Here is a 13,469-nt window from a genome sequence, read left to right on the forward strand (position 1 = left end):
ATCGGAACCCCCAAGCCACAGCATTGTTATTATTAAATATTTAACCTGTGATTGTGCCTAGAGATCTCAACCAGCCTTGGAGCTCTGTGGTGCTAGGCACTGTACATATATAGTAAATGACAGACCTTGCCCCAGAGATCTTATTCCAGGAAATCTCAAAGGTCTATGGTCTGAGCCAACAGAGAAGAAAAATTCAGCCTATACGCATATGCCTTCCATTTACGACTCACAGCTGTGGACCAGGACTTTAAGCTGCAATAATTATTGTATGCTGCTTGTTAAATCTTAGTTTGAGAAGCAAATGAATCACAGAAATACAGGCCATTCTCGGACAAATGGCTGGTGGATGAACTGCATTAAAGGAGGCCAAAGCTCTCTTGATTTACATTAATTCCAGTGCGGGTGCCCGCTTGACACGCACTGCAGGGGCTTCTCTCTGACTTATAATTGGAACACACTGGCTGGCACTCACCATAGCACATCTGGACTTTGTTAGACAACCCTCAGCTCTATTTTCTTGCATCAGCCCTGGCCCCCTCATCTGAAGCAGCCTCCCAACCACTGTTTCACCATGAACCAGTCAAGGAGACAAACTACTTTGGGAGCAAGTAAATTGGGACTACATTAGTTGGTGACCCTTGCCCTCCAATTTGCCTCCCTTGCTTCTGATGATAGAGGAAATCCCTTCATGGAAGTTGACAACCAATCCTAAGCAGGCAGCTCCATTTACTGGAAAGCTTGGTCAATGCTGACTGCTTCACTAGGAAATGTTTCTATACTGAGGCACATTCCTGCAATTCAGGGACTACAAGCTTTAAATTAAAAAAAACAAAACACTGATGCCGTATCTTCTTTCTAAAATGCCTCTCCCCCATCTAAGCTTTAGTGCACACAAATTAAAGAGCCAAAATGTCTTTGGCAGGACTCCTACCTTCTCTTTCACAGTAACACACTAGCAACTTGAGTGGGTGGGAACATGATATAGTGCGGGGGAGGCAGAGAGCAAAATTGAAAGAGAGAACTGCTACAAAATCTCTCTGAACCGATGTACCTTCCTCCTTCGATGAATCTATGTCTCTCCACTGAAGAGTTTTAAATAAAAGAAAGTCTTGCTTAGTCTGAATGGCTGAAGAGCTCAGGAATTGCATGTTGGGAAGTAAACTGGGGCTTATCCACTTATGGATTAATTTCTGATTTGAGGAGATATAAACAATCTGTATATGGTGTTCTCTTAAGCAAAGTCAATCTGTACACACATTATCAACAGCTATGAAATTATACAAACAACTAATGCTTTCTGTCAAAGTCAAAAGAAAGGCACTATTTGCATTCTACCATAGCCAGTTCAATGGATCTATTCAGGCCCACTATACTATCGGGGATACGACATTAGTTCCTCCCCCGAGAGTCCCTCTCTGTTTTGCAAAGGGATTCACAAATCTGACCAGTGTTGTCGTATAAAGACATGCATTCCCTTAATAGAAAGCTACCCCTCTCCATTATTGTTCAGTATGACACTCTGGAAGCTCACATGTTGAGAAGCACTTTCCACCACGATCAAACTGGGTATATGCATTTTACATTTGAGTCTCTTGCTAGGAGAATGCCATCTTGCTGGAAAGTGACAGTATTTATGACTATACCAGTAAAGTTGAATGCTATGAAATTGTAAAATCAGTTTCTAAGCTCATTTAATGTTGATTAAACAGTCAAAAAACGAACTTTACTATGTGAACATTAAATATTTTATTTCAATATTAAATGTTAAGTGTAAAACCACTGTCACTAAAGCGCTGATGCCTTCTAAGGAGGAAGTGGAGAAATCCCTGATCAGAAAGCATCCCTGGTTCCATCCCAGTACACAGCAAGGCAATATATTTTTAGTTGATAAAGTTATATAATCCACGATAATAATCCCGTACCACCAGCCCACATGCCTGATTCTGTCCCTTCCCACCTGCTGCTTGAGCTGTTGCACCAGGCGGTCCTTCTCTCGCTTCAGTGCAGCCACTTCATCTTGGGTCTTCTTCTTAGAAGATGAAAGTTCTAGCAGAGCAATATTGGCATCTTTTTCACTGATGGCAGCTAGAAGAGCTTCTTGTCTGGGGAAAAAAAAGAATATAATAATACACTGGTGTCCTCAAAAAGTAAGGGGTGTCTCTGGCAACCTGTACTCCATGTTCACTCTTTTATAAGATTAGGATATATTTTTTACAAAGTATGTCTTCTGAGGTCTGATTTGAAAAATCATAATCTGCTGAACATTACTGTACTGGTAAAATATGTGTGGCAATACTGTATGTAAAGTTACAAGACTCTACTGTATAACATTGTTATAACAGGCTCCAAGGTTAAGAAAAGCAGGCCCAAATCAGTTTTTCAGAGACAAAAGACACACATACACCCCAGCCAGGTGCTAAAGGGCTATCACCTACTTAAGCAGACATTCTCCAGCAGGGGGGAAGGAGTAATCAAGAAATTTACATTCCATCACAGGGACAGTTTAAACCTCACGTCCACAAGAGACTATTTTGTTACCATGACCCAGCAAGGATATTTCTAGCAAAAGAAACTGAATTATGAAGAGGAGAGGAAAATGCTGGATTTCACTATTCTTTTTCATGTCTGCTCATGACATCAATGACTCTCAAAGAACTGAACTTAGGGGTGGGAAGGGGGAATCATGGCTGGGCAGGCTTTTCAGCCAGTACAGACTGCTGTAAGCTTATGGTGAGAAAAATCTTTCGCTTTTAAATTCACTTAGCTTATTAAGTTAGTCATTTAGCTTGAGTATTATCTTTTTATTTTCTTTGTAACCAATTCTGACTTTTATGCCCCATTACTTGTAATACTTAAAATCTATCTTTCTGTAGTTAATAAACTTGTTTTATTGTTTTATCTAAACCAATGTGTGTTTGGATTAAAGTGTGTGGGAAACTACATTTGGGATAACAAGGCTGGTGCATATCATATTCCATTGATGGACTTTATATGAGGGGTTTATATGAGCCTGCATTGTTCAGTAGTGTGCTGGGAAATGTAAGATGCAAATTTCTGAGGGTACAGTCTGGGACTAGAGAATCTGTCGGTGTTCTTCTGCAGTGTAATTCATGGGTGGGTGGCTAGTAGCACTCAATGCTGTTAGCTGGGAACAAATTATATGCTGAAGATTGTGTTAACTGGCCAGGACTGGCTGTTCACCTGTAAAGCAGTGTAAAAGACATCTCAGGTTGGAGGAGAGACAGCTATTCAGCAGTCCAGATTGTACCCTGGGTAATATCACAGTGCAGAATTGGACACATCTGTACCGTGGATGCTGTGGTAGGGAGTGTGATTCTAGGGATATGATTAGCTTTGGCATTCACCGAGGTGGTATCAAACTCTGGGAGACTTACTCTACACAAGTCAATGGTGCAATGGCTTATAAAAGACCCTATTTTGCTGTGTATCAAGACTATTGATACAGTAGGTAAGATGGATAACCAGATAGGATGGGAGAAGAGTGATGTGCTATGTTCCTGTTCAGAACTTCCTAATTTCTTAGACTCATCTCAGCATTGTTTTAGGTATCATTTTTGGGTACTTCAGACAATTCTAAACAGATTTTCTCTATTTCTAATATATACTTGTGTGATATATACACATATAACAGAGTGGACCATTGTGTTCCATCTTCTTAAAATATATTGGCTATTAATGTAACTATCTGAGGAGGAAAATGGCCTGTGGCAAATTCGCTGAACTCATTTTAGCAGTGCACAGTATTCCCAGAAGCAAATGAAGATAACGGGAAGTACAGACCCTATTCTGTTATCAGAGAGATGATGGAGAGGCCTCTGGCAGAAAGCACAGGGGTTAACTGGGAGCTGGCAAAAGGGCACCCTCCCATATCAAGGATGCTTTTGCTGTCCTGTGACTTCCCCTGTCAGTATTCAGGATGATGAGGGGCTTTTGTCAACTCTCTACATTGAGTGACTGAGACAAATGTAGGCTTGTCCTCTGAGCAAACCTTTGACAGCTCAGAGGGAGCTGCATATGAGCTAAAAAACTAGTGCAGGATCCTGCCATCACAGTTGTGTGATAATTAGACATAGAATTTTACCCTTTCTCAACAGCATCTAACTCTCTCATATTCTCCTGCACTTTAGGAGCATCTTGTGGATGCTAGGAGTCAAAGACTATGATCCTGTTTCAAAAATCTACAGAACACGTATCAGTTGCGCATACTTGTATATGTTAAAAAGGTGAATTCTTGTTTATTTTATATTGTTTACTTGCAATCATATCTCCTTACTTTTCTAGTTCAGTCTGAACTCTAACCTAAATAGGGTTGAACCTGGTCAGTACTTGTAAGGAAATCCCTGTTGCTGAAGAAACTGTTGTCCTGTAGGTGGCCCTCTTCCCTGAGTCAGTACTGAAGCAATGTACAGCAAGAGGTTCATTTGCTAGATTAAAAATCACACGGCACATTGCATAAGAGTAGGAGTTGACAACTCTAGTGTCCTGGCCAAAATTCAATTTGGAATATTATATTCTCCTGAATTTAAGCTGCAGATGGAGTCAAAGTAGTAATTCTACCATTAAGGAGGTAACATAGTTTCCATTGTAATCTAGATTTTGACTTGCTTACAGACTTTCTGAAAAAAAACCAAAACTGCTGTATAAAGTTCCATGTGTCTTTCCAACTAAGAGGAGAACTGACCTGGAGTATGAGATTAATTGAACAAGACATATATTTTATTTTGATTCATTAAAATATGCTCATCAAACACTATGAAAAATTAATGAGGCCTTGAAAAATTAGTAGATTTTCAAATGTGTTCTAAAGTTTTTCTGTCCCCTCAAATTAAAAGTGGCGATGTCAAGATTTCAAACTTGGTTTATACACTATTTCAATGATAACTTATGCACAGGACTACCTTTACCATACTAGATTGCAGAAAATTATTAGATGTTGACTATGTTTGGTCTCTGCATGTGTTACAATTTCTGGTGAGTCCGGTCAATGTTTCAAGATCCAATTAACCTATTCAGAAATTTAATTTTTTAATTGAAAAGCATTTCTGGAGGTCATCATTGCGCAGACAGCACCCTTTGAATGCAAACTATCATTAGGTTTCTAAGTTAATTGCAGTGATATTCTCTGAAAATCATGGGTTATTTATACTGATTTTAAAAGAGAAATTATGTTCCCTTACTGCTGCTTGCCAACACATTCAATAGAAGATGGAGTCCCTGTGACTGAGGAGGGCAATGTCTACTGCAAGCTTTCCTTGATGCTGAAGAGAAGGGTACAGGGAAATGTGCTCTACAAGTGTCATCTGAAGAAGTGTATGTAAAAGTGTCTCCGCTGATTTCATGCTTCTGAGTTAGAGGCCACCTTTGAGGCAGCTCCTCCTGCCTGAAACAGACTTGTCTCAATACAGTCCAATCAGAGTCAGCAAATACTACCAGTAGGGGAGAATCTGTGCTGATGTCTTTGCAACATAACATGGAAGCCCTCTCTGTACCAGGTGCAGGCTTGAAGGCTGTATTTAGGTTTTACCATCATACAGCTAAAGACTATACTCTTGGGCTATGTCTGCACTAGAGAGTTTACAGTGGCACAGCTGTATCGATGCAGCTGCGCCACTGTAAGATCTCTCATGTAGCCACTCTATGCTGATGGGAGAGAGCTCTCCTGCTGACATAGCGCTGTGCACACTACCACTTATACCAGCGTAACTTATGCTGCCCAGGGGTGTTTTTTCACACCCCTGAGTGACATAAGTTTTGCTGACATAAGTGGTAGTGTAGACAAAGGCTCCTAAAGGACCACCCTCCAACTGGGAGAGTGCAGCTTGTTTTGGCGACACCCCTGGCACATGGGTGTTGCAAATTTAAAGAGAGGAGAAGGATAGTAAATCTAAGTAAAATTAGGACTAAGCAATATAACACATGAAGAATCTTTTCTTTCTGGCTTTTTGAGATAAAAGACTTACATACAAGGCAGTGAGCAATAGGGTTGCCAACTTTCTAACTGTACAAAATCGAACACCGTAGCCCCTTCCATTCCCTTCCCTTCGGCCCCACACACCACTCACTACATTCCTGCTCACTCTCTCCCACCCTCACTCACTTTCACTGGGCTGGAGCAGGGGGGCTGGGGTCTAACTGGGGGTGAGGGGTCTGGGGTGGGGCCAGAAATGAGGGGTTTAGGGTACGGGAGGGGGCTCTGGACTGAGGCAGGGGGTTGGGGTGTAGGAAGGAGTATGGGCTCTGGGCTGGGGGTAGTGATGAGGGGGTTCAGGATGTGGGAGGGGGCTCTGGGCTGGGGTAGGGGGCTGAGGTGAAGTGTGTGTGAGGGGTGAGGGCTCTGGCTGGGTGTGTAGGGTCTGGGGTGGAGCCGGGGATGAGAGGTTTGGAGGGGCTCAGAGCTGGGGCACGGGCTTACCTTAGGCAGCTCCTGGTCAGTGGCGCAGTGAGGCTAAGGCAGGCTCCTTGCGTGTCCTGGCTCCATGCTGCACCCCGGAAGTAGCCAGCAGCAAGTCAGGCACCCGGAGGCGGGGGGAAAGAGAGGGGCCAGGAGGCTCCGTGCGCTGCTCTTGCCCACAGGCACTGCCCCCACCGTGGTTCCCGGCCAATGGGAATGCGAAGCTGGTGCTCGGGGAAGGGGCAGTGCGCAGAGGCCAGTGGCCCCCGCGCCTAAGAGCCGGACCTGCCGGACACTTCTGGGGCGCAGCGCAGTGCCAGGACAGGTAGGGACTAGTCTGCCTTGGCCCTGCAGCACCTCCGACCGGACTTTTAACGGCCCAGTCAGCATTGCTGACCGGAGCTGCCAGGGTCCCTTTTCGACCAGGCATTCCAGTTGAAAACCGGACGCCTGGCAAGCCTAGTGAGCATGTGCTCTGGAGGTCAGAAAGATCACTGAATAGAGGCACCTCTCAAACATTTGATAATAAAGGGCTCTTCAATCTAGCAGACAAACGGATAAAAAGATCCAATGGCTGAAAGCTATACAAATTTAGACTAAAACGATGGTGCACACTTTTAACAGGGTAATTAACAGGAACAATTTACCAAGAGTTGTAGTGGCTTCTCTATCACTGGAAATTTTTAAATCATGACTGGATGTTTTTCTATTAATATGCTCTAGTTCAAACAGGAATTAATTCAGGGAAGTCCTATGACCTGTGTTATGCAAGAGATCAGATTAGATGGTCACAATGGTCCCTTCTAGCATTATAAATTATGAATCTCTGAAACACTGGTCTCCTGACAGATCCATTTGCTATCACAGACCTAGTCAGTACTTCACAATAGCATCAATGAGTAAAACGAACTCTAAACAATTAATAAAACCTTAAACCAGACTACACCAACATCAGAAACTATATATCATAGAACCTCAGAGTTACGAACACCAGAGTTACCAACTGACCAGTCAACCACACACCTCATTTGGAACCAGAAGTATGGAACCAGGCAGCAGCAGAGAAACAAACAAACCAACAAAAATAAAAGCAAATACAGTACAGTACAGTGTTAAATGTAAACTAATAAAAAATAAATGGAAAGTTTTAAAAAAAAAGATACGACCAGGTAAGGAAACTTGTTTCTGTGCTTGTTTCATTTAAATTAAGATGGTTAAAAGCAGAATTTTTCTTCTGCGTAGTAAAGTTTTAGGTCAGTTGTAAACTTTTAAAAGAACAACCATAACATTTTGTTCAGAATTACGAACAGCCTCCTTTCCCAAGATATTCGTAACTCTGAGGGTCTAGAGTATAGCTCACGAAAGCTTATGCTCAAATAAATTTGTTAGTCTCTAAGGTGCCACAAGTCCTCCTTTTCTTTTTGCGAATACAGACTAAAACAGCTGCTACCCTGAAACAAAAAACTGATGTCTATAAGCAGAATCAGGTGTACTGTTGCTTCCCAAACATTTGGAGCCTCAGGTAAAAGAAAAAAGGCAACCACACAGGCATGGTATTCTCTCACTATATGAAACGCAATCTCTACAGATGGTTTAAGTAATGTAAAGTAAAGTAAAGTAAGTTTATTGAAACAAAAATCTAGCAAACGATGAAGGAGGAATCAAAATAATCTTAGCGTTGCTTAGAAAAGTCAATTAGTCCTGAAGGCATCTGTACTTGTCTGCTGGCATTTAGAGTCTGGGTGTTTCATCAGAGACTAATCTTAAAATATATAACTGCTACTATTTTTCACTCCTCCATTCTGCCTCCCTCCCCCCCACCCACCCCAAATTTTGGACATGATTTTAGCTGCTAATATCTGAAGAACATTAGGTTTATGAGGTTTAGTAGTTCAAAATAGTAATAACTAAAAATCACATCAGAATCTAAATAATGGAAATACAAGATAGTAATCAGAATGACATCATTTTAAAATTTGATCTCATTGTCTAACAGGACCAGAAACAAATGCTATTCACAAATGAAAAGCTAAGACTTCAAGTTATACATAGTGCACAGAATTTCTAGCCCTGAGAGTTTGAGATATGTCAGACTTTAGCACTGTCACTTTCCTTTGGTATAGCAGTGTTTTTTGGCATATGTCCAGAAATTGCTATATTAAGTCCCAGACCTTGGGCCAGCATAATTTTCATTCCCTAACTTAAGGGTAATTGTCTAAAAATATCCATTTGCCACTTGAAAAAGAAGAAAAATGACCTCTAAAGTGAAGGAGTTTAAGATGTTTTCGTTAAGAACAGTTTCCTGTCTATCCTTGTTTCAGAATTTCTCTAACACACATTCAATCCTGCTTTGAAAGTATCTGCAGAAGTGGATTTACCATGAAATCGTACGGGACCCCCAACAAAGGGCAGCAGGAGAAATCTCATCTGACAACCTGACCCCGAGTCCTGGCCAGCAGTGCAGCAGGGCTCAGGCAGGCAAGCTGCCTGCATGCCATGGCTGGTGGCCCCATGCTGCTCGCGGAAGTGGACGGCTGCTGGCATGTCTCTGTGTGTCCCTGGCGGGGGAGAGGGAGGGGGAAAGACGTCTCCGCAGGAACTGCAGCCAATGGGAGCTGCGGCGCCTGCGGGCAGTGGTACGTGGAGATGCCCTGGCCTCCTCCACCTAGGAGCCTCTGCCAGAGCGGTGTGTGTGCCGGATGCTTTGGGAGCTGTGCCTCCACCCCCTCCCACCCCCCCACCCCCAAACTTCCTCCCAGAGTCCAACCCCTCCACCCCTTCTTCACCCAACCCCCCTGCCCCAGCCCAGAGCCTGCACCCAAACTCCCTCCCAGAGCCCAACCCCCTCCCCCAATCAAAGTACCTTACTTTATTTTCATTTACTTCCCATCACTTCTAATATAGGAGGAGGAAGAAAAAAAGAATGAAAAAAGCGGGAGGAGATAAGAGAGAATGTTCTTTTTCTTGGCTGGGTCCCCAGGGGGGTCCCCAAAAATGAAGCTGCGTACAGGGCCCCACTAACGCTAAATCCGCCACTGAGTATCTGAATTCTTAGTGTAAGGCTGCTCTTAAAGGGCCTGTCTACATGGGAAATTTACTGCCATAATTATACCTCTACATTTATATCGGTGTAACTCTCTGGATGGACACTCTTATTCAGAATAAGAGTGTCCACACAGGCAGTTATACCAGTATAACTATCGCAATATAATTAGACTGGTAAATTTTCCTGGGTAGCCCTCAGATGATGTTTTCTCCTAAAGAGAACTGCATTTCAGGATACTGCCAGCTAAGCTCAGAGCTGAATTTTTTTAATGGGAGAAGATGTAAGAGATTGAAAGCAGGATAAAAAAAGATGATTTAAAATTTTTACAGGCTCTGAAGTAGTGGGCTCATGTAATTCAATTTTGATTTTACTGAAGTTCAATGCTTTGTCTACAGGATATATCAGCAAGAGATACAGTGCCAGGAAACCTCGTTCGTGGTATTACCTAGTCTTGGGTAAGGTACGTAGGAAAGACTTCCTTGTGCTGTTGATGCAGGAATTGTGGATCATTTGCCTGAGAGCACAGATCCCATGACAGAGGTAGGTGAAATGGTGGCTCTCTGGATAATTAGCAGGTTGACATACCTCTGCTGTCTTGTGCATAAAAGTGTAATCAGAAGAACTCTTGCCTTGTTTCCCCGATATTTTTTTTTTTTTTTGAGGAATGATGTTATTTAAAGGAATGCCTAGAGAAGGCCTCTATTCCAGTTCCAGAGTACTGTGTATTTCTCCCTATCTGAAACAGCAGAGGGGACATTTGGGGCTATTCCTGGAGGCAAATGTGTCTTCAGTGTGCGTGCCTCACTTGTGGAAGAGTTGTATGATGATAGGTACATTCAGTACCACTGTGCTGATCTTGGCTCATCCTACTATGAGATTTCTCCCCTCTGCCAGGTGTAGAACCATTGGATGCATGTAATTTATGCATCTGCTAACGTTTCATGGCCTCCTTGCACAGAAGAGGAAAGTAAGCTTGGCCTTGTTTCTTCAGATAATACATAATGGTGTTGACTATAATAATGATGGTGGAAGGAGTTGGAATGTCAAAGAAAACTCTGCAAAGATGCAATCTCTGCTGTTCCATGAAGAGTTCTGCCTCTTCAGGGATGATCAGAGTTCTCTGAAGATGTCCATATTTGGTGGGTGGACTAGGCCATCCAATGTTGTAAGAGTCTCATGTGCAGCCATGTATATGGTGTCACATAAGAGGATAATGTCAGGGGTCCCATGTGCCCCAGAAAGAATTTTGTTCTTTGGTAGGGCTGAAACTTCAGTGTCTGCCGGACACTGGTGAACTCTTATGTCAAGTGGAGTTCAGCATTAGATCCATCAAAGTGATTCTCTGATTGGCAAACAGGGTAGCTGATAAAGTTTGCAGATGACACAAAAATTGGGAGTGCGCTAAATAATGAAGAGGATAGGTCATCGGTAAAGAGCAATCTGGATCGTTTGGTAAGCTGGGTGCAAGCAAACCATATATGTTTTAATATGGATAAATGTAAATGTATACATCTAGGAACAAAGACTATAAGCCATACTTAGAGGATGGGAAACTCTATCCTGGGAAGCAGTGATTCTAAAAAAGTTTTGGGGTCATGGTGGATAATCAGCTGAAGATGAGTCCCAGGGTGATGCTGTAGCCAAAAGGGCGAATGTGATCTTTGGACGCATAAACAGGGGAATCTTCAGTAGGAGTAGTGAAGTTATTTTATCTCTCTCTTTTAGCAATGGTGAGACCACTGCTGGAATACTGTGTCCAGTTCTGATATCAACATCTTTCTTGAATTGTGGACAAATTGGAAAGGGTTCAGAGAAGAACCATGAGAATGAGTAAAGGATTAGAAAACATGCCTTATAGTGACAGACTCAAGAAGCTCAATCTATTTAGTTTAAGAAAGAGAAGATTAAGGGATGACTTGATTACAGTCTATAAATACTTACATGGGAAATAAATATTTGATAACAAGCTCTTCAATCTAGCAGAGAAAGGTATAACATGATCCAATGGCTAGAAGTTGAAGCTAGACAAATTTAGATGGAAAGTAAGGCATACATTTTTAATAGTGAGGATAATTAACCGTTCCACCAATTTACCAAGGTTCATAGTGGATTCTCCATCACTGGCAATTTTAAAATTAAGATTGGATGTTTGGTCATGTGCAAATTGAGTATTCTACGGTTCACAATGGATGCCCATTTAAAATCAGCAAAATGCTAATCACCAGTTTGCAGGGGCTGGAGGAAAAAACAAAAATAGAAGGGTTACCCTGTTTAGGAGTAAAACAAACTTTTAAAACTGTATCAGGGGTGCAGATGAACCCCCCCAGATATTCTTCAGTCTGTGAGGACAAGCCACCAGCGGGCCTGATCTTATCAGAAAGGATCTCAGCCAACCTGGTTGAAAATACAGGGCAAAGCTATCTTATAAGAGATAGGGGAATGCTTTGTTAGTTAAGGTTAGGCTCCAGAAAGTGTTTTATGATTTTGTTTTATATGTAACCATTTGTTTCCAATGTCCTTATTTTCTATCTTTGGATCTATGTTCTTTGATGATAAACTTATTCCTGTTTTCACTCTCTCTCTCTCTAGTTAGCTAGCTAGCTATGTGTTAAGTAAAGTGGTGATCTGAAACTGAATTTGACAAGCTGGTGTATAGTATTCCTTTCTGAGTAGCAAATAGAGTTCTGTGAGTGTTCAATGAAACAGGGGCTGTGCATTTCAGAGGAACACATTGAAGATTCAGGCGTTGGAGTGTGCCTATCACTAACATATACAGAGATGGTGAAGTCTGCGGAGGCCTGGAAGGTAGTGCTTGTGTTGCCAGAGGCTGGTGGATTCAGGGAGCCGCAGCAGGCACAGACAAGACTTCCTCACGCTAAGTGCAGGGGGGTAGCAAGGTGCCTCAATACTGGGTACTCCTGGGAAGTGTCACAGGAATGAACACACAACAAAGAGAACTGTGCCAACGAGTATGCCTCCTCCAGGCACTGAATGTGGATGTCTGACTCTAAGTAGGTAAATGGACAAGTGGTACACTGATTAAATCCCTCATGTGGCTTGGTTCCCACCATAACCTCAGAACCGAACCAAAGCCTTAAGGGATTCCTCAGTCAAAGGGACAGGTTTTTTTGGTGCTGTTTAAAAAAAAATCAATTATGTACAATTTTAAGACTAAATCCTACTAATACTAACACTCAGAACTACAAAAAGAGGGCAATTAGTAAAGTTTGCAAAGCAGACTGGACACAGAAGGGTTCCCTAACACTTTCCATAACAGAGGGAAAGGAACTGAGATAGTTGGGCATCACTTCCTTATATAGGTTCAGTCTGATGTCATTAGGGGGGCTTGAGCAGCCGCAATGGGCATGGTTTTGATAGAGATTCTGTGAGTGTAAAGGTACCAACAGGCTGTGTGATGATGCCAATTACTGTGCTTACAAAAAGAGTTTCATTCCAGCAATAGGGACACTACTTACTCTCTTCAGGGGGTATCCGTGTTAGTCTGTATCAGCAAAAACAAAGAGGAGTCCTTGTGGCACCTTAGAGACTAACACATTTATTTGGGCATAAGCTTTCATGGGCTATAACCCACTTCATCAGATGCATGGAGTGCATACTGAGGAACTCAGCAGTCATATACAAAAAAAATATTGCAAATAGTCAACTTGGGTGAAATTTCTTTTTTGTATTTATGGACAAGAAAATGTGCTAAAAACTTAAAAATTCTTGTGCTACTGGGGTGTTTTATGCATCAATAATTTCAATCATCAGTCTAACAGGTAATGTGCAATAAATTAACATGCCTATCTTTTGGTAGAAAGTATAGGTCAAGGTATTACCCCATGCCCATAATTTGTTTTATTTGGCAATACCCAGCTTTCACTGTAGGTTGGACTATGTTACCATTTACCCTCAAGAGAAGTGTTTGGACATCAGCCTAACTACATGAAATGATAAATTTAATACATCTGATGCATTTTTCTATGTAAATACCTAAAATATTACTATTTT

General features: G+C 42.1%; 1 protein-coding gene across 5 annotated transcripts in view; it reads right to left on the reverse strand.

The window, feature by feature from the left end:
• Positions 1-13,469, reverse strand: part of ERC1 (ELKS/RAB6-interacting/CAST family member 1) — a 546,576-nt gene that overhangs the window by 83,362 nt on the left and 449,745 nt on the right. For all 5 annotated transcript variants that reach the window (XM_084634612.1, XM_084634613.1, XM_084634610.1 and 2 more), the window contains one exon: positions 1,958-2,102. In XM_084634612.1, the coding sequence (XP_084490738.1) occupies positions 1,958-2,102 (145 nt within the window). The remainder of the gene's footprint in view (positions 1-1,957; positions 2,103-13,469) is intronic.

The sequence above is a fragment of the Lepidochelys olivacea genome, assembly GCF_965140295.1.
Source record: "Lepidochelys olivacea isolate rLepOli2 genome assembly, chromosome: 1".
NCBI lineage: Eukaryota > Metazoa > Chordata > Testudines > Cheloniidae > Lepidochelys > Lepidochelys olivacea.